We start from the raw sequence: 22,236 nt of genomic DNA, 5'->3' as shown, positions 1-22,236 counted from the left end.
TGGGGGGATCCCCTCTTCCCAGATTCCTACCAGACACCTCCATTGCTGAGGCAAACACGGCTATTATAGATACAGAAAATTAACGCTGGGAACATAGTCACCACCCAGCTGCTTGCAGCTTACCTGGGCTTGTTTCGTGGCTGACTTGAGCACCATAATTGTGAGTGCTATAGGATTCAGTTGAAGAGGAGGCATCAGCCACAACCTCTTACCCAATACAGCCACCGCCTCCATTTCAGTGGGAAGCAACAGCAAAAAGCGTGTTTTTTTTTTCCACAGCACGTGTGATGTGGTTTGTTGCATGTCTGAATTCGTAGCACAGAGGTCTTTGGGGTCCTTTGAACATTTCTGAGAGGAGTGACAGAGGACCGTCATGGTAGATCCTGCAAACACTTTGGTCTTTATTGCAAGTGCCTTGAAGTCAATGGGAAGGGTAGAGTTGTCTTTGAGGGGGTCCAGCTGGAGCATCTATTATAATCATGATAAAGGTGGATGACATTTTCCCTTTCAAACAGTTTTGCTGAAGGGGGTTGTTTCAAAATAAGGTTTCTTAGAAGATCGCAATAAATTTTTTCTTGAAAACTCCGTCTCTTGCTCCTTGTCCAAATGATATTTCAGAATGTTGAATGTCAATATTTTTTTCATTTACTCCTTTTTTCCTTTCTGTGACTAAATGCAATGTAATTAAAACCTGTGTGCCTCCTTTCTTGTCCCTTATTTTTCTCTTCACTTTGCTCTTTTACTTTTTTTATTAGCCTGCTGCCCTCTTTGCACACTCCCTGCTCCTAGATCTTCCTCCTAGATGTTACCATTGTACAGCTAATATATGGAACTTCCTCTTGACCCCAGCCTGACTGCTTGTCTTGCAAAATCAATATTGCTTCTTGTGGAAAGGGGCAAAAATTCAATATTAATTCTTAATTCAATACTAAGAATATTGAATATGTAAATAAAATCAAATCACGTCAAATTTCGTGGTGGTGTTGCAAAAATGGAAGCTGATTCCATTTTGGATCCTATAGGGATTGGCTTTGAAATACTGATGTTTTTTTTTTTTGTCAGTGAAATGGCTTGGCTGGCTGTGGCTGAGCATAATGACCAGTGCTGCTGGTGAGGGTCATGTTTTGCTGTACGCCTGATAACTGTAAAAGCTTTGCTGACTCCATTTGCAGCACCAACTGCTGGCTCCTTCCTGATTAGAAGTATAAAGATGAGAGCGTGGGAGAAGTGGGTTTTTTTCTCTCTTTAAAGTAAGCTTTAGTACTTTAGTATTCAGACCACTTGAATGCCTATTTAGACTCAGAAAGAGCTTTTTAAGTTCCTGTAGCCATTGTAGCAGTCTCCCTGAGTATTCTCTCCTTTTTAAACAAGCCTGTCAGATATTTCTAAGCTGCTAAATAATCATAGCTGGCAAACTCAGCTTCCAGTACCTCATTAGCTTACTGAAATCTGTGTCCTGTATCCATGTAGATAGCTGGATTTAATATATATATATCTCCAAAACAAATGTTATAGGCATCAGTTTTCATTTTATGCAAAAGATGAGGAAATCCATCTCCTGCTGCATATGCATGTAAAATATTGAAAAAAAATATGGAGGAAAACGGGACAAAAAGAAGAGAAATGTAAACTGAGGGATAACGAAAAATCTGAAGTACCCTATCTGTTCAAGCTTCAGGCAATGGCATTTCTATGAAGCAAAACATCTCATGAATCTATTAGTGGTTTTGAGTACCCAAGGAATTCAGGGCTAGACCCATAATATAGAAATTACTGCTGTTTTTAATGAGAATATGGAAGTTAGAGAATTATTAAACTGCTTCAGATTGGAGGCTGTTCCAGTTCCATCTGTTGTCTCCAGCATAACAATACCAGGTCCTTCGGAACAAGAAATACGTACTCTGCAGCAGGCTAGCGTAGGAAATTTTCTCCCCCACTCTTTCTCACACCTGCACTAGGCTGCCCTGATCTGAGTGAGATGGCTTTAAAGAGTGAGGAAATGGTGCTCATATTCACAAACTTTGCTCCAAACATTTTATTTATTGTAGGAAACACATTAATAAGTAATAATAACCGTAGATACGATTACCTTGCAATTCACCATATCTGACTACCTGTTCTATACTATGAGTATGAAATGCAAACTTTCCCTGTACCCTCTAAAGTAAGTACCATGAAAAATATATACAGCATAATCGTATTGATTTTGCAGGGTTTTTTACAGAATTAGTAGTGTTATCAAATAATAAATGGTCAAACTGTGCACTTAATGGCTGTGGTGCAAATAAAGTCTTTGGCAAGGGCTGCTCTGGAGATATTAAAAGATGTGACTGTAGTAACTGTTGAGTGAATTTGAGGAATCCCGGTTGATGGGAACCTGTCTTTGCCACTGCAGGAAAAAGAAGATCATTTTGAATCTGTTCAGCTGAAATCTTCAAGATCCCAGAATATATGAAGAAATAATGCTGCCTTCAAAGAAACAAACCTAATTTCTATTTTTACAGGACCATATTTTAAACATATTCTGGCACACATTGTAGTGGTGATCTTGGTGAGAAATGCTTGGCCATTTAGGAGGGAAGAAGGCAGGAAGCAAATCAGAAAATTGGATTGCCTTACCATGTGATTGAGTACCTTGCCAAAAAAGAAAGCAGACGCTTGGATTCCATACTGGGAATGAAATTCAACTCAGGAAGAGATATACATACTGCAAATGACGTGAATTTTCATGCATTCACCTGGGCATTGCTCAGGCATGCCGTATGATTTATAGGTACCTTTAATTTCCTACCACTCCTTCTACACATATTCATAAGAAATGATTTTCAGAGAGGCCTGAAACCTCCTGCGAAGGTTGTGTATTGTCCTTTAGTAGTATGAGTCTCTCTTAAAATCAAAATTGTGAATGATACTTGGAATGAGCCTCAGGTGAGTTTTGAACTTTGGAAAATACTTTTGATTTTAATGCTTTGAAGGGCTGCATGGTCTGTGTTGGCCTCTAATACAAGAGGCATAGTGTTGCACCTGCAAGCTGAACCCATTCTGATGCCTAAGTCATGGCCATCAGGGCTGGGGTAAAACCCAGTGCTATTAAATTCAAATGTGTTATGTTATATGAATTGCAGGTCTGGGCCCATGAGTTTATAGGCAGCAACAGACTCAAACTCTATAAAGAGAAGGAAAGGGATACCTACAGTGCGAGTTGCATTTGTCTCTCTCTGTGGAAGCTTGTCCTTTCAAGAGAAGTCATTGGCAGCTTCAGTACCCTCCCTTGGGCTGCCAAAATGTCACCTTTCTCTGGGATGCAAAGCAACAAAGCCTGAACTCTGGAGGTAAAGCAAGAATCTCTACTTATGGAAATCAGGGGTCAGCTTTGTCAGTTGGGAGGCTTTTTAAAAATACTCAGCCATATTTATTCCTGGACCCATGGCAAGGGGCAAGGATGGATGCCCAGGAGAGCTGAGCATGGGTTACATACTTGCACCGCTCAGCATCTAAATGCTTTCTGCTGTCAATGCAAGTATCTGCTTTGGAAGAAGGGCACAAAATGGTGCCTGGAAAACTGGAGGCTAGGTGGATGTTTTCAGAAATCAAACACTTTATAAGCATGTGATCTTCATAATATCCACTGTAATAATTTCCTGAAATTCCCATTGAGGTTGAACTCAAAGGAATCTGAAACTTAGGCAAAAAAATATTTGAGTAAAATTATGCAAGACTTGTGTAGAGCTAGGACAAAATGAGGAACGATTCTCGTATTGACCTCTGGTCAGACTCATATTTCCACTATAGCAAAATTATGTGAATTGTGGAATGCATCAAACCCAGAAAAGACACATGGGCAGAAATGATCTTTTTACTGTAAGGAATATAGATTTTTGATTTTATATGACTGAGCTAGATCTATCAATAAAAGGGGGCCCACTTTTAAGTCAAATTTAAATTAAACTGAATTTTCTGCACTCTAAATATTTTATTATACTATAGATGTGGACAAAAATGTATTGAAGTTTAGATTTTTTTTTTCTTTAGGGAAAATGAAGCTCAGTTATTTTATATCTCCAGTCAAAGAATACAGCCTTTACTCTTTTGATGGGAGATACTTCAGACATCTTAGCTGAAGTGGTGTACGTTTTTTGTTGTTCTTGAAAAGGCACTTCACTTTCCCAACAAAGATTTTTATGGGGTATTGTTGAATGTATATTAAATACATATTCCTTTTTGTATATTTTGTACCATTGCACACTTATTATTGTACATTGTATTTGTTGTCATGATGTCCTTTATATATGGTTGTCTAAGATGATATGCTCATGGAGTAATTGGTTATGGCTTTGGGATTTCACTTCTTGGATCTTTTATGAAGAAGGTTTTTATGTTGTTGATTTTTATTCAACCAGTGTGCTGTAGCATCAAAGATATATATCTGATGGGCATTCATAAAATAAAGTGAAAATATATTTGAAATTTTGGACTTGAGGTGTTTGGTGGAACTGCAGCCTATTTCTTGAACATTGCAGGTCTGCAGTGGTTGCTAGAGCTTTTCACTGCCATCAAACTGCACCTGTCTACATCTCCTTTAATTTTTTCCCTCTCTGTCCATATGTTTCCCAAGCCATAATTACAGTTCATTCTCCAGAACATCATTCCTTTTTCATCACTGGACCCATATCTCTGTAGCATCAAAATGCCTTAATTTTTATGAACTATATTTAATTCTACTTAATACCACAGATGGTTTGTTTGGTTCCCTTCTCTTTCCCTTTTATTTTCCTAATAAAGTAGAGAGTGGAATTTTTTGTCAGCTCTGACAGACTTTGCTTTATGACCCTTCTCAGCTCTGCTTCCAAATGGTTTGTCATGATATTGTTGAAAATTCTTCCAGGCAATCTAATAGCATATCTGGTTCAGTGCTAACGTAGTGGGATACAAACCAATACTGTAGACTTTATTTACATTAAAATAAGAAAATTGCATTTTCCAACAATTAAGCAAGTTAAAACTGGCATATTTTAGCTGACTTCTGCTATTCTTTTCTTTCCGTTAAAGATATAGTAGAGAGGGGAAGTTTCAGTTTTCCCATAAGAGGCAAATTTTGGAAGCCTTTAACACTTCATTAAGAAATCAGCTGTCTGTGACCTCTTCTAGTACTCTGCCAAAATATACTTACAGCAACCTCCCCCTTTTCTCCCACATGGAATCACATCAGAAACTGTTATTTGATGCCATAAAACAATGTGAATCAGTCTGTTATGTGTTCACTTGATTAAACGGAATGCATTTTATTGCTACATTTGCATGCTTTTCTTTGAAATCTGGAGTCAAGCAGCTGAATCTCTTTGAGGATTAAGCACATTTTAGTGGTGTCTCTGTATAAATTACTGGCAAATTAGCAGAATGTTATTGTCTCAGCTTTGACAGTACTTGCTAGGGGGGAAATGTGCAAAGAGTGTATTCTGTCTTGGCTCTGATTATGTTGGTTGATGTTTGTAATGTATAATACAATTGATTAAGAGTCTAGGTTTGGGGAAAATTAAGTGTCTTAGTGCCGCAATGGGAAGTTACTGAGTAGCTTCAAGGAGCTGTCATCTTTGTTCAAACAAAGGATTTGACTATTTGCTCTTGAAAAAGAGGTTCTGGGACTCTTTGTTAGTAAAGGGGAAAATCTGCAGGTTTTGGTTTGTCTGTCAAGTAGTACCCATAAAATCAAGATACTTAGTTATAATCAGACAAGATAGCAGCAGATGTTGCCATTTCGGAGCCAGTGGTTGTTGACCCACCTCCAACAGTGACTAACACAAATGATTCAATGTAAGAGTAAAAGCATCTATGGTTGTTGCTGACACCAATGGAAATGACATTTCTTCCTTAGCAAGGAAAGCTGCTGGTTGGTCCATATCATGAAGCATGGAGGCCTTAAATAGCTATTCTGTGTAAAGTAACAGGGAATAACCTCAAGAGAAATCTTGGGAAGGTCTGCTTATCTTTGGTGGTGTTCTCTCTTACCTTTTTCCCTTGTATGCTTCTTTCACTGAATCTCCTTGTTTTAATTTCTTGCTGCTTTTGAATGCTTGTGAACTGTGCTTCTTTGGCAAGTATGTAAGGCGATAGGAACAGAAATAAAGGGAGGTAAGGCTCATCCTAAAATATACAGTGTGGTTAACAATGTATGGGTACATCTGCGATCACCTGGTTGCATGTGCAGCAGGAACAAGGGAGACATGAGAGCTGGTTGGTCATAAGCTGCCACTGTGTTTTGGTTATTCCTCTGGATGTATAGCATTGGACATCAACAGGAAGAAAACTCTAAGGTCCCACGTACTGTGAGGCTGGTGCTCTAACAACACCTAAAAGCCGAAGGGAGGTGTGTGGATGTGTGTTTGCTTGAATTAAAGACATGCAAGAGTGACCTCTGAGAGTTTTTGTGTTATGTACAGCCCATTCCTGTCCTTGCCTCCTTCCATATTTAAAATGGCAATGCACTAGAAAGTCATTCTTTTCAGGGGTAACATGCTCTGTTTTCCAGCTGGTTGTAGGCAGTGGTAATGTGCTTATCTGGCTTGCTCTTGCGGTCTCTAAAGGAGGGGATGGTGTATGTAGGGAAGTGGCACTGCTGGGGAAAGAGGAGCCTTTTCCTAGCCCTGCCATTTCCTTAGAAGCAGGAGAAGCAAAAAGATCGGCACGCCAGGTTTCTCCCCAGCCTTTGCTTCCTACCCATTGCCTTCCTATTGCAAAACAGCCCAGCCTGGCCTTGGCCTCTTTTGTTCATGCAGTGACAAAGCTCAGCTTTGCCTATGTGCCTATGAGAAGCTTTGAGATGGCTCTAGATAAAGAGCTTCTGCCTTTCGTCTTGCTGACTGCAAGTATTAATGAGTAGGCAATGGCATCATGGACATCAGACTGTGTTTGGTGATGGATGCTGGTTTTGGTCGCCATTGCTCTAAGTGTACTAACTGGGTGAAGGATTGCAGTGGAAACTTTAAGCAGAGCTGAGATTTCTGGGTGGAGCCAGGATAATTTGGACATTTTTTTTTTTATTTTGGGGATTTGTTTTGTTCGGGTACAACATGATATTTTTTAAATAACCTTTGATCATTTTTCAATTTGAAAAGGTGATTCCTTTTGAAATTTCTTTGGCTATGACTGAAACCAGCTATGTTCAGTTAATTCAGGAAAAACAATCACCTGAAGATAAAATAAAATATTTTGGTTTAACATAGTAGATTTTGGTTTTGCTTTCAGATGTCACACAAGACTTACTTAAAAAAGCAACACCTCTCTTACAAAACACAAAACAAAACAAAAATGCAAAAGAAGGACAAAGAACAAAACCAAACATACCTTGTTTACTTCAGATTGGTCTGCAATGACCTTTTTGAGATCTATTTTTCTGCTCAGCCAATAAATAAAAAGTAATCTGTTTTTCACAACCTTTCTGCACTCTTGGTTTGTATCAGAGAGCTAAGGTACTCTGAAATTATGGCTTCTGAATGAAAAAATTAAACTTTCCTGCAGCCTCCAGTAAGGCACTGTAGATGCTGGGTTAAGCCTTGCTCTCGTCCCCAGCACTTCCCCCTCGTTGGCTGCGTGCAGGGCGCAGCACAGTGTGGTGACGCCTCAGGCTCACAGCCAAGGTACCTGGGGCTTCCCTCCACCATGCAAGGAACCATGACAGGGCCCACTGTGCTTTGAGGTGAATTACTCAAATCTTTATATAGGATGGGAGCAAGAAAGAAACCAGAAGAGGTTTCAGGAAAACAAAAATTAAAAAAAATCCCTTTCTCAAGAGGTTTTCATGCCAGTGTGTTGTGCAAAGCCTCTACCAGACTTTGACATTTTCCTTTTCTGTTTGCTGTGTTTTGAAACTGGATTACTTGAATCATCACGCAACACCAGATAATCTGCATCCCTGAACATCCAACAGAAAGCAGTGAAAAGCTTTCAAGACAAAAACCAAGTAAAGTACAAGAGTGTTGGGGGCATTTGGTGGGGCTGGAACTCCAGAGCTCCGTGTGGGGCTTTTTTGAATGAAAAATCCACATGCAAGTGGCTTTCAAACCACCTAAGTATTCATCATGTGTTCAGAGACAGACATTGGGTCATTTTCTCAATAGTGCTATCAAAATGAATGAAAACTCTGGGACAGTAAGGTCCTCACCTGCTGTAAATTAGCTTCAGTGATGCCAATTTAGATTCCAGGGTTGGAATTCATCTGACATAATGCCATTATTTTCATTGCAAACTTTGTGATCTGACCGAGCTGTGATAGCCTTTATTTGGAGAGATTTGTCTCAGTCTAAAGTAGCAGGCTGAGATAAGCCAGGGGAGTTGTGCCTGCTTCCCTCCACTGAGAACAAAGGCAGAAGGGGTTAACAGTCTTGTATGTAGCTGTTTATATTGTAGACAATGAATGTTAGGTGAGATGGGTTTGACCCCGATTGTTGCTTTCCAATAAAAATCGAGAAGAAATTCCCATTGGTTTAGGCATTTTAAGAGCTCCATGAAGATAATGTAAATGCAGGGACATCAGCATGATGGGCAGATATTCTGACCTTTTGCCATACTGTGAACAGCCTCTAAATCCACAAAAGAGCATACAAAAGTCAAATGAATGTAGCTGCCTGACTTGAGATGCTTTAAGGGGTCTTCATGTAGAAAGCAAGACCTCCAACCTGTCAAAACTTGACACCTGTGCTGTGCATCAAGGTGGGAATCAAGCCTGAAACATTAGGTACTCCAGAGCTTGTGGAGAGAAGGAAGCCGAATGCAGAGCTCTCCATGTAATGCGGCCTGAGCAATGCCTATTTTGGAGACCATCACAGGGATTTCTGTACTAGACAGCTCCATGTGCAGAGGCTTCCATGGCTGTCTGTGTAGTCACAGAAGTGTTGACATCAAGAGGTCTTTGCAGGTGAACTTGTGGATGTCCAGAAAAATTAGATGTCTATCTTGTGAGTAGGAATTTTAAGAACCTGCATCTTTAATTTTTGCATTCAAAATAACAGCTACTTCCTTTGCCAGTTCAGCCCTTAGGACTTGCACCTTCCCAGAAATGTGTAAAAACATCTGCAAGTGCAGGAGAACTGGGCTCCAGAGAACGTGTACATCCAACAGCATGTATCTGTAGTGTCTGCCTTTCAAGCCTCAGTGGTGTTGCCTTTGAAGTCAATGAGAATTTTGCTATTGACCTCAGCTGGAATGAGATCAACGGGAACAAGCCCTTAGGTAAATATGCCCAGACACATTAATCAAAGGTGTGTTTGTTTCCTTAATGACTTTTTGGACCTGGCAGAAGGGAGGATTTCAGATTGTTTCAATAGAGTGAGGGCAGCTTTAAGGGTGCAGTTATAAAAGCCAGACTTTAAAGGTATTTTGCAATTGTCTAAGTAGCTGCTATGGGTGTCTTGAATCATTTGGTTTGAACGCAAAGGTCACCCCAGAGACGTGTGTAAATGTCTCCAGGATTTCTCTTTTTTGACTGTTTTTGATATCCGTTTCTGTGGTGCTCCAATTACCTTTCATGGCACTGTTGATGCAGACAAACTGAACCAGCTTTGTTTTGGCTGGAGGTATAAAACAGTCTTAGCTAATTTTCTGACAGATTTTCTTTCATCTCTTTACCAACCCAATCTAAAATATCTTTGGTTTTTATATGCTACCAATCTATTGTCTGCATAACAGCTTTAAGTCATGCCAAATGAGTGAACCAGCAATCAAAGATTTTTTGCTAATATGTCACTGAGATGCAATTAGACATTTTCACTTTTGAAAATTTCCAGACATTTTAATAACAAAAAGAGCACTTGAGATGCTTTAATAATGTGCGGGTTTTTTAAGGAGAGGGAATTTGTACTCGACCCTGACAAAGCATTCATCGTAAGCAAACACTGTGTATATGAATTTTGTAACACAGTCACAGACCGTACGCAGATACGTGTGTACACACACTAGTGCTGCAAAGCCAGATCCTTTTTACCTATCCTGGTGTCTAGGGAAATGTAATGACCTTGAGGGAGGAAGAGACAAAAATTAAACCATGCTGAAAAACTTTTATATTTTTATTATTGGTGCCTTTACATTAATACTGCTGTTTTGTGCTGAGAAAACCAATCCGTTACACGTAAGGTAACTGTAATATACAACATAGAAATGCAGTCTAAGTTAATTACAACAAGGAGCTACAAAAAAATTTCGTAGGAAAGAAGTCACCTAACATTGCAACTGTGCTTGCAACAAATCACTCCCTTACTGCAGGACTATGCACATTGTGAACCATGGTTATTTACATGTCCCTTACAACCGTTAACAACAGAAGGGCTAAAATCAGTCTAAAAAGTTCCAGAACATCACTATATACTGTACAATCCTCAAAAATAATTTATTACACTGTTTCTAAAAAAAGGTACTAGTTTTGTTTTGATTTCTTTTGTCTTCTGGTGTTTTCTGGAGCGCACAACATGTGCAAAATTTTGCCTAACAGTCTAAAACCTCAAGAACTGAACTGCAAGTCACAATCACAGAGATGAAGTGGTGGAGTCCAGGACCTCCCTTCCGTTGCAGACAGTCGGTACGTACATACTAGCAGATGCTGAAAGAGAAGGAGAGAGGAAATCCAACTCACTTCAGGGCGGCAAAAAATTACAACACACACTATTAGAATTTATGTTGATCTGGACAATCTTATCCAATCTAACCGAGATGCCCAATGAAAAGTTACCATACACAGCTGTGTCAGCAGCGGAGCTGATGGAGGTGCTGCTTGCACCTTCACAAGGCAATTCAGATCTGAGGGTGAAGCATCCTCTGGAGGAACCTGATTTCTGTTTGCTGACCTTTGAGAGCACTTAGGGTGACTAAGCTTCTCCGAGAAGTGTCTGAATAAAATACGTGAAATTTTTTGGATGTTCCTGCACCAGTGGGTCTCACTTTATAGCACTTTGCGTGGTAGTGTGAATTAATATAGCTAGAGTGGTGCTAAGGTATCCCCGTAGGGAAAAAAAAGTGAACCTTTGGATTTTTTGTGTTTTATTGGCAAGAAATGTTAAGGTCTGATCCTTTGAGCTTTCACATATTGGAATGGACATTCCTGAAATAAAATATATGCTTTTCTAAATCCAGGAGAGAATTCACCTCTGCATATTAGGACTGTGTGCTGATCTACTTTTTAATTAAAAAACCCAAGAATTTGTGTACATGTTGGATGGAGTGAAGAAATTTTTGAATAGTTGAATTTGAAAGCAAGATTATTTCTCACCTAAGCCCAGGATATTTTCTGGCCCTAATACCCTTCATTTCTAAGAGCTCTGGATTAGGCTTCAGTGTGCATTCAGAGGTGAGAGCCAAATTCTGATACCCTTGTCTAGATTGCCTAATATTTTATACAGTTGGTTTTCATTGCTTCAGTGATATGACAATAGAATCTGAGTATTAGAATCTGTTTTTAAATGTATTCGCATTTTGATTATATGATATATTACCATTCTGCTAAAGCCGTGTAGACTTTAATTTAAAAGCAAGCTGGTTTGTCCATCTCTGTTAAAATTATCCAATGGACATCAGGAATGTGTTTTCAGATACTCTGTGACATCTCTGCTCACAGCACAATAAAGCTGTTTTTTGAAAGATACATTAGGTTAATGATAACAGTGACCCAGAGAAATGTGATCCCTTCATCAAAGAAAACACACAGCAAGCAATGACTTAGTAAACTCAATCATCCAGTGTAAAAAGCAATTTATGCAGCTGACAAGGGCATGCTCACTCTTCCAAAACTGGTGCTGGCTACACTCTCAGCTGCAGACTGGTTCTTTAAAGATGCTCAGCATCATTTTCAGAACAAATCATTCCTTCTTCAAATCAGCTACTCTTTCCAATTCTTTCATTGACAGAATAAATACAAATGGAAAACAGAACTGCTTTAACAAGAGAAATTTAGAGGTACCTATTGGACTAACCTACTACTCAGAGGGCAGGGCATATTCCTGATAAACAAGTGAGCCAAGAATAAGCCCCTGCTCTGAATTAGGTAGATGGAGTTTGACCTCTCACAGCCTGGATACATGTTGAAAACAGTCATTTGTAGGTAAAAGGGCTCAGGGCATCATGTCTATGATTTTGTGAAAATTAACTATCAGGTTTTATGTTCAGTGTTTAACTGTGTATAATATGGCGGCACACTGACTTGAAATTTTTATTATTGTTGTTATTTTTATTTCTACCTATTGTTGGCAAACAGAAAAATCAGTACTGCTTAGGAGACCTGATTCAAATCTCTGTTCTACTCCAGGATGACTACAGGCAAAAGCACTTTGTTTCTGTAGGCATGAGTCAGCCACCCACAATTTTTTTAGCTTCAGAGATTTTTTGAAGTCCAACACGCTGAAAAGCATGAATAGCTCAAATACGACGGTAACTGGGTCAGGAGGATGTCAAAGTTGGACAGAGAAATATGGTGGTAGGTGGGAAACAAGTGGCCTTGCCTTTTGAATTCCCAGGCTTCCTCCCCAGCACATACCTGTCATGTAGTGCTGGGAGGCAGTTATTAACTCTGCTGGGTAAAGTGTTCACACTGGGCATCCAGCTCTCTGTGAGCCTGAACAAAAGATCTTGCTTTTCCTTACAGACCTCAGCAATGTTAATTACTGGCCCGGCAGGTTTCTGAGCGTCATGGTGTGTCTTACAGCAGCAGCCAATGGGCTTCCTGAAATACGGCTGGACCTGCTAGAGACACACCATCTCCATTTTGCCTTGTGTTGAGGCCAAGGCAAAACATGTGACATGACCAGAAGTATTTATTTGGCTGCAATTCATGCTTTTGATCTCCTCTTTCCTGGAAGTTCCTCGTTTTGCTTTGATAATCCAAGGCAAAGAAAGAGAGAGAAAATGCAAGAGCCCAGCACTGCTGTGGGCACCTTGCAGCACGCCTACATAGTCTGAACAGGCAGACTCAAACTTGCTTTTGTCTGCCACTTCCTCTACTCGTGCTCACAGCCAGACAACTGTGAGTTAATCATGTATAAGAGCTATATATCAGGGCCTCTCTTCAGCTTGAAGCTATGTTCTTTTGTTGTCCAGACTTCAGCTTTCAAAGTGATCAAAGCTCGGGGCCTCTAAAACAAGTTTCCTCACTTAGCAGTCAAGTATTCGCCTGCATTTGCTTTCTGCAGACCGTGCAGCAATTAAGAGGAGCTGTGCTCAGACAACTACACGAGGTGCTCGGTTTCGTTCTCATGACCACTACCACACTGCAGCTTATGTGGCTGGCCATTGACTCAGGCCCTCCCTCGACTGCCTAGTTTAGGGATGTAATGGCAGCCCACAGTTAGAGCTAACATTTAACACTACCCAAGAGCATCATGAGTGTCACTTACCTTTTCTCATAGTGTTTGATCAGTTTTCATGGTTCAAGGAACTGTGTTAAAAACTGTCGGCGAGTCACTTGCTGTTCATGACTCACTATGCTCATGGCATTAATGACTGATGGAGTGAAGAGCTGGTGCCAGCCCTGAGATACAATGGAGGTGGGAATCCGTGGAGTTAGGAAATACACTGCTGATTCGAGCCACTTGTGTATTCCTAACCCCTGAAGGTCTGATAATGAACAAGAAGTGGCTTTTTGAATGTTGCTGTTACTAGAATGCCCTGGAGCTAATTTTGATCCATCTCATATTAAGCAGTTTCTGACTGATGAAAGAACCATCAAGACCAAAATAAAAAACAACCTGACAGCCCTGGGACTGCTGAGAGGAATATTTTAGGCATGGACTGGAATCAGTTTGGATTACAACTTTTTTGGAGTCTTATAAATAACAAAACAGTTAAAAAAAAAAAAAGAAAATTTATTTTAAATAATTTACAAATAAATGGAAATGAGTAAGGGAAAATTTTCCTTCTTAAATATATTGACACTGGTGAATTGTCAGTGCTATTTTCCCAAATGATTTTATGAGATGGAAATTATAGGGCTTTTTCCATTGTATATGAGGGACCTTTTAGTCCTACTTCAAGGTCCAGGTCTTGCCATGGTCCAAAAAGACCAACGAGGACAAGCAGTCCTTGTTCACCTAGGTGTAAGCAGGAAAAATAAATGACTGTGGCTACCTTTCTAAACAATGAAGTAGCAAGACCACTGTAAGTCTGGATTTTTATGCTTTCCTTAATGCCTTAAAGCTATTCATAAACCTGAAAAAGCAAGCTTTTAATATAAAGATGTGCACTGAGGATGTCTTTCAGTTGCATGCATGCTATGTGCACACGCATGTATTATCCAGCCATTATAATATAAATATCAAATTCCAAAATGCAATCCTGTACCAAAGTATCCATGAATCAAAATGGGTTCTGACTAAGCTATTCTGTACTATGAGACAATTAAAAAACTTGGAAAGACCATTTATACAAAATTTGTAAGTGATGAAAATAGTCTCACGGGACTTACAGTTTCAATAAGGGACCAAACTTCTAAAGGTTATTGGGAATCCATTGGTCTTGCAAGTCTAGCCCCTTCGGGAGTGCTCAGCACTTTGGACACTTAGGGCCATCTTGTCTCTCTTGGTTTAAGTTTTCCAAAATGACAAGGAGATTTTGGTTTCTGATGTCAGGGCTAGATGCAGTCCTGACTCTGATGAGATGGGGAACAGGTAGAGCCACGTGGCTGCTCTCTTGTTAAGGGACCATAGGCATTCACAGACAAAGGATGGTTTGGGGTGCGAGAGCCAGAGATGGCTGGGACCCCTTTACCTCCTAATCCCTGCCAATGTGATACACAGCAGAGTCCCACATTCCTTCCACATTCTGTCTGAAACCTGAAGTGCCAAAGACTTCTAGCCAATATTGAAATTTAGGTCATACTCAGAAACCTGAGGCTAGGTTAACGTGAACTTGCTGGCAAGCCTTGCTCTGTGTCCCCCCCCCCTTTCCCCTGCTGCTTATTCCTTGCTTCTCTCTAGCTGCAGTGTGCTTTTTCTATTAGCTTTCCAGGCTCGACATGCTGTCTGCAGAGCTCCGTGAACAAGGTGCTCTGTGCTCCCATCCTTGACTGGTTAAGCTTGACAAGAAAAAAATCCATACAGGTGACCTTTTTTTTTTTTTTAAATCCAAAAAAATCTCTGAGCAACCTGCCCAGAAGAGGAGCAACAGCCTCAAATCAAAATCACAGATGTGAACCTGCTTGGGATGAAGAGACTGAAGATGAGGGAAAGGAGGGAGGCAGAGTAGATGAGCTGTCCTTGCAACAGAGCACTGATTGCTTCTCCCGGCTGTGGCACTTACAAAGGGTATTTATTGCTCAACACTCAGCATACAGATATAGTTTATGGCATCCCTTTTATGTGTTTGCTGCAGACTTGGAGCCTTTCCTTATAATGCAGGCGATAAGAGCCATTGAGAGCATGCTGTATTGTGGCCCAGGTCCTGTCAGCATGTCATTTTGACAGGAATACTCCAGGGCAATCTGTTCCTGTCACTGCTGCGAGAGTGACAGTGAGTGATGGGCTCTGCTTGGTCTGTGCAGCAGGATGGAGTCAGAGCCTGACAAAAGCTTTCTGCCGATTTCAATGAGCTTCAGAGCAGGTTCTGAGCTGATTCCCATGGGAGGGGAATGAGTTTTTCTCTCCAGACACAGATGAAGTGATGCTTCCATGGGATACACAGCCCAACCTATAAGGGTCTTTTTGTTGCTAGTAAAAAACCCATCTGGTCTTTACCCAAACTCACCGCAACCCCACATCCTTATAGAAAGGTGGCAGTTTTGTTACTTACACTGGGAGTAAGTGGTCCCGGTCCCACTGACACTGAACCTGTTGAGATGGAGTCTGTGAGTGACCACGTTCTTCTGGGGCTGGAAGAGGATGATGTGCACCTTGGGCGCGAACAAGCAGCCCAGCACAACAAAGCCGCTCAGACTCACAGAGATGCACATGGTGGTGGTTTGCACCTAGGAGAGAGTGGGTGCAAAGCACTGTGTTTCAGTATGGAAAGCTCTGAAATGCAGAATATTAGAAGCATTATCATACAACAGTAGGTACCAAAGTCCTAGGGTTTTGTACTGCTACAGGCTGGTTTGAACATCTGTCACATCCTTATCTTCCACAATCCTAGGATCATAAGAGTGAGGTGCATGGTGCTGCTGGTGCCCTGCATCTCTGCATTTCAGGGGAAGCTTGACTGAGTGTGTTCTTCCTCAGTTTAGCAAAGGAAGGGTAGTTCTGCTCTCTTTCTCTCATATTCCATGTCCTCAATTAATGAATCAATCAGGAAGTTCTCTGTAATGCCTGGGAAAAGCTGGCTGGGGTAGAAACCGGCTTGCACTTACCATGATTTACATGGGGTGATGTTAGATGCCTCGTGCAAACCATCTACTTGAAAACCAGTTTAGCTTCCAGCCTCAGTCCTAATTGGTGAACTTGAACAATCCCTTGCAGGAATATAGGTGTGATTTGGAGTAAACATAAGAGCTGGTGGCATTTGTCAGACTGAGCCAGAAAGGAGCCTTGAGTTTGGGACATAAGGTTTTGGGCTCAGAAGTTAATTGTTTGTAAGGTTGCAGGATTTTAGATTAGCTGCCTTGGGACATTTGTTAGTGTAACTTTGCTAGCACTATCTTTCTTCCTTTTTGTTCAATGGTATAACTAGGTACCAGTTTACTGCCTCATTTTCAGGTTATATTTTTTTCTTCCAAGCAAATTCCTTAATTAAGTTGTTGAACTAAACTGCTTTAAACTCTACTGCTTAATTTGAATGATTATACATCTATGGCTCATTTTTCCTTAGCTGCACTCCTGCAGTCCTTGGAGATTAACCTTCTTCCATGGGAATGTTTCTCATAGCTCCTTGTCAGAAATAATTGATGCAAAATAAAAAATCAAGTAGGGAATGGCCTTTGTGGCTTTATATATATACAGAACATCAAATGCTTTGTCAGCAGTGAGTATAATTTATGTGATCATATAATAATCACTCTTTACCCAAGATAGATGTGGCAAGCACCATGAAAAGGTGCTCAGCTCTCACAGGGTGAGTGAGCATGGAAGATCCTACAGGGACGCCTTAGTGTTTCCAGCTGCACTTTCTCCTTCTCTTCTCTGCATTTGGCCCACAGGACTCTGCAGCCAGTTCTGTGTGGGTCTTGAACTGGTAAAACAGGACTGGGGGTTTTCTTATAGAACAAGGATACAAGGAAGGCAGTAGTTTCAAGGTAAGTTCTCTTCACTGACAAGCCCTCCCCCCCAGCCTGCTCTGCTGGGGTTTGTGCCTCCTGGAGCAGCTCAGCTGTGCTGACACTATTACATACCTGATCAATGAAATAATTTGGGTTAAAAATAGCCCCATCCTACAGAGTTCCTTTTAACCCAGGCCAGTTCAGTGGTTTGGTGTGTAAGCCAGTCTCACAGACACTGGTGTGCTGGCAGAACGGAGGCAATCCTGCTAGACCAGGCAGGAACGACTGGCGGTGGGGCGAGCTCCTTGAGCCAGAATTACCTCTAAAGAAAATGCAGGCATTCTTGTTGCAGGTGGTGGGAATAACGCTCTGTAGGTGCTGGGCAGCTGACAGGTTCAGCAGCATGCAGAAACATGCACAGAAGAGGGCTACAACCTTTGCTGGAGGCTGCTTTCATGCGCAGATCAAGGGGGATGGCACAGGGCACACTCCCCTGTGCCCACAATGGCAACTGTATATGCTGGCATATCAGGATTGATATGAACCAGTCAAAACCCAAATCTTGGCATGTCAGGATTCACACAGACTGAGGTCCCAAGGGAGGATGCAGGTCTGCAGCTTTGGGGCTGCAGGGATGCCTGAGGCCTCTCATAGGGGCGGGAGGAATTGTTCTTTTCTACAGGACATGTGGAGGATTTCTGTTGCCAAGTTAAGGAACTTAGGAGGAGGTCAGCAGACTTTGCAGCATCAGACATGATGAGAAAAAGGCTGACTGGATCTTTTCTGACACTCTGCAGGTAAGGGAGCCTGGCCTGTACTGGAGAAGAACTAGGCATGTTTGTTGATTCGGGAGATGGAGACTCCCATGATGATGAAAGCTGGAAGTCTGTGACTTTTGGCAGCAGGCAGATGGCTCCTGCTCTACTTACAGACCTGCAATTGCAGCAGAGATCAGTACCCTGGTAGCAGGGTGAGAATAGGGCGTTGTACTCTGTGTGACAGAGCAGTGGGAGTCAGTGGAGCTCTGCCCAGTGATGGGTCTTGAGCCAGATGATAGATAGGGTTAGCGGGCAGACCAAAGTGGACAACATTGTGGTGGGCATCTGCTATAGACCACATAATCAGGAAGAAGTAGAAGAGGCATTTTTCAGACAAGTTCAAGAAGTCTCACATTTGCAGGCCCTGGTCTTCTTGGGGCAGTTCAACCACCCTGATATCCACTGGAGGGACAACACAGCAGGGCAGAGGCAATGCAGGAGGTTTTTGGAGCACACTGAGATCAACTTCCTAAAGCAGGTGATTGAGGAACTGATGAAGGAAGACGACACTCATGATCTTATACTTACAAACAAACACGAACTTGTCAGGAATGTGACAGGTAGGGAAAGCTTTGTCTACCGTAACCAGCAAGTGGTGGAATTCAGGATCCCAGCAGGAGGAAGCAAGGCAAAAAGTAAGATCACCACCCTGCAGAGGAGGTTGACCTGTTCCAGCATCTTCTTGGAAGAATACCATGGGGTAGGGCCCTGGAGAGAAGAGCGGTCCAGGAGGCCTGGCTGTTTTTCAAGAATCACCTCGTCCAAACTTAAGAATATCCCATCCCAATGGGCAAGAAGTCAAGTAAATGTGACAGGAGACCTGCATGGATGCGCAATGACTGCTCCGTTAGTACGGATTTAGAGTAGAAATTATGTTTAACCAAACTGGTAGATTTCTACAGTGAAACAACTGCCTTGTTGGATGGTGAGAGAGTAGCTGATATTATTTATTTTGTCTTTATTAAGGCTTTTAACACTGTTTCCTATAACATCCTCACTGGCAAGCTGATGACGTACAGGCTAGATAAGTGGACAGTGAGGCAGACTGAAAACTGGCTGAACTGCTGGGCTCAAAGTATTGAGATCAGTGGCACAAAATCCAGCCAAAGGCCAGTCACTTGTTGTTCCAGGCACTGCTATTAGGACCAATGCAGCTTAACACCTTTAACAACCTGGATGCTGGGACTCAGTTAACCCTCAATAAGTTTGAAGACGATACAGAACTGGTAGGAGTCGCTGATATACTATATAGCTGGCATCCAGAGGGATGTTTTCAAGGGATCCAGAGGTACCCTGACAAGCTGGAGAAATGGGATGACAGGAACCTCCATGAAGTTCAACAAAGGGAAAAGCAGAATCCTGCACCTTGGGAGGAATAACCCCAGGCACCAGTACATGCTGGGGGCCACCCAGCTGGACAGGACTTTTGCAGAGAAGATTCTGAAGGTCCCTGTGGGACAAGTAGTAGATCATAAGCCAGCAGTGTCCCCTTGCAGCAAAGAAGGCAATCGCCTCCTGGGTTGCATTATAGAGAGCATTGCCAGCAGGTCAAGGGCAACGATCCTCCCCTCTCTGCACTGGTGAGACACATGTGGTGCTATGCCCAGTTCTGGGCTCACCAGTACAAGAGCGACATGAACATATTGGAGTAAGTGCAGCAAAGGGCCATGGAGATGATTAAGCGACTGGAACATCTGTCATATGAGGCAGGCTGAGTGGATGGGACTTTTTGGTCTGGAGAAGAGAAGGCTCAGGGGAAGCTTATCAATGCGTATAAGTACCTCATGGCAGGAGAAAAGGAAAAAGAACCAGACTTTTCCTAGTGGTGTCCAGTGAGAGGACAAGAGGCCAGGGGCACAAACCAAAATACAGGAAATTCTAGTTAAACATAAGAAAACTATGAAGATGGTCAAACACAGGTACAGGTTGTGCAAAGATATCGTGGAGTCTCCATCCTTGGAGATATTCAAAACCTGACTGGACAGAGCGCTGAGTGACCTGCTGTAGGTGACCCTGGTGTGAGCAGGGGAGGTTGGACAGGACAATCCCCAGTGGTCCCTCCCAGCCTTGATGATTATGTGAAGACGTGTGTGGAGAGGACAGATGATGTCATGATTGAATCATCAAGAGCTCTACTGTAAACCCTTCTCCCAGAATTCCTTTTTCTGTTAAAATTTATTTGACTCAGGGAGAAGAGAGTGGTTGTGCCAATATAAGCAAGCTTAGTCTAACAGGAAAAAAAACGTGTATGCATTGAAGGCACAGCTATACCGTAAACCTTTTTCACAGCAGAGAAGACCTTAACCAAATAGCTGGGTTATTTGGTGGGTGAATCTGTAAGCCATACGGTAATATGTCATCCCAGCATATCTAACATGCTGTCTGGCACCTGTTATATAGTGTTCATACGGGGGCATTTCTGCTTCAGTATTGGTAGGGATGTATACTATGTTGAACTACTTTTTTTGTTTCTTTAACTGCTACGTTGAGGTCAACACCAAATCTCTGATAAATTTCCAGGAGCTCTCCTTTTTTTTTTTCAGAAGGGTGAGGCCTAAGTGATGTTTGTGCTTAATGATAACATCTCAAGCCAGTCAACATTCATTTTTTTCATTGATACTATTATGTTTCTAAGGCTGTTAATTGGTGATGTTATCAGTATCAGTATATATTAGGATGGCACAGGTTGATTCAGAGTCAACAAGTAACACTGCATGGCAATTAAATATGGGCCTTTCAAAGGAATCCCAGAAATGTAGACATCTAGGATGGGATTTTCAAAAAGCTTCTGACATGTCAAGAAAGTATCAAAAGAGACATTAAAAGCATTTTCTGTCTATTTGGTAGGACTTGAGTTGGCTGATTAGGAACCTTGTATTTAAATTAAATGCCTGTGGGTGATTTTGAAAATCCTTCTCAAGAGATACGGCTAAAAAATGCTGCTTGAGCAATCAAGTCATGCTCCTATTGACCATTAGTGTCTGTGCTGCCCACTCAGGTGACTGTCTGCACTGATATTACCCTCCTTCTATGTCTGTACTCCTGATTACTTTGGGTGTCCGGAGTTGTTCCCCAGTGCCTTCCTTAAACTTTTTCTTCATTAGCTTCCATCCATTACTCCCCATTCTAACTTCTCCTAAGACTGAATAATCCCTTTCTCTCTTTTTGTTGCCTTGAAATTATTTATAGTCTGTGATCGCATCTCCCTGGGTTTACTCCTGTCTAGACTAAATATATTTAGCTCTTTTACTGTCACTCTGCATGTCTTGCTGCGTCGTTTGTTGTTTATTCTTGTTTTCTCGAGGTTTTCAGTACCTTTCCTAAACTGAGAAAAATAGTACTAAATATACTGTTCCAGGGTGGTCACACCAAAAGTATGTTAAATGACGTTATTAGCTCCACAGTTTTACATTCTATTTCATAGACATACTACTGGTTATAATACTACTCTAGTAGTCTGCTACCTTTCTTCTGGGCAGAAAGTTGAATTAATTCATTGCAAACTGCTGCAAGGGCCAACTCCAGCAGCCACTTCTCACATCATAATAACTGTGAGATTTCCAGTGGAGCAGATCTGAATCTTTTTCTGAGACAATTTCCTTCTGTCTAAAAATATGATTTTATTGAACTTGAAGCTTTGCAACACTATGTGACAATTTAAACAATTTGGTGTTTTTTAAGTTTGTTGGTGAAGGCTGACCAATATTTTCCACTCAGTGGGGTATGTGTTTTATCCTCTAAAAGTGGAGAAAGAACAAAAAGTTCTATATTCAAACATAACATTTATTGGATTTTTTTTAAACAACCCTGTTTCATAGGAAATTTTGACATTCTTCCCTTATCTTTCTTATTTGGAAGAAAATACCATGTTTAAATGGCAGATTCTTTTGCAGAGAAGACTAATTAGTTCAGTTTTTAATTTAAGGCCCACCTCCACCAAATAACTCATTCTGACTCATTCTACCTCATGTTCTACTGATTTTTCTGTTAGGACTATGACTTCACGTACTGATGTACCAGTATGAATACCTAATCCATATGCTATGCCTCTATGACAATCAGACTGGTAGTACTAATCCCTTCCAGCTCTAGTTGTACATGCTCAGTTTGAAACGAGACCATCTTTCTTAGAAATAAGCTAAAATTTGGTAATACGCTTAGGTGGACATTAACATTGAAATAGACCTTGTTTGCAAGGATCCAGAGAGCAAAAGAAGTGAAAGAAGCTTTTAGTGAATGACGACAGGGTCCTTTAAAGTG

The 22,236-nt window shown here is 41.3% G+C and overlaps 2 protein-coding genes across 4 annotated transcripts in view; one reads left to right on the top strand and one right to left on the bottom strand.

The window, feature by feature from the left end:
* ELAPOR2 (endosome-lysosome associated apoptosis and autophagy regulator family member 2) overlaps positions 1–4,467 on the top strand; it is a 106,524-nt gene extending 102,057 nt beyond the window's left edge. The window contains exon 22 of the mRNA XM_075081525.1: positions 2,396–4,467. Coding sequence (XP_074937626.1) covers positions 2,396–2,455 — 60 coding nt within the window. The 3' untranslated portion in view covers positions 2,456–4,467. The remainder of the gene's footprint in view (positions 1–2,395) is intronic.
* Positions 4,468–10,040: 5,573 nt separating this feature from the next.
* GRM3 (glutamate metabotropic receptor 3) overlaps positions 10,041–22,236 on the bottom strand; it is a 114,449-nt gene continuing 102,253 nt past the window's right edge. For all 3 annotated transcript variants that reach the window (XM_075081522.1, XM_075081524.1, XM_075081523.1), the window contains 2 exons: positions 15,760–15,934; positions 10,041–10,588 (listed from right to left, as the gene is read on the bottom strand). In XM_075081522.1, coding sequence (XP_074937623.1) covers positions 10,515–10,588; positions 15,760–15,934 — 249 coding nt within the window. In that variant the 3' untranslated portion in view covers positions 10,041–10,514. The remainder of the gene's footprint in view (positions 10,589–15,759; positions 15,935–22,236) is intronic.

Source organism: Phalacrocorax aristotelis, chromosome 1 (genome assembly GCF_949628215.1).
Source record: "Phalacrocorax aristotelis chromosome 1, bGulAri2.1, whole genome shotgun sequence".
Classification (NCBI taxonomy): Eukaryota; Metazoa; Chordata; class Aves; order Suliformes; family Phalacrocoracidae; genus Phalacrocorax; species Phalacrocorax aristotelis.
This window is presented reverse-complemented; position numbering and strand designations above follow the sequence as displayed.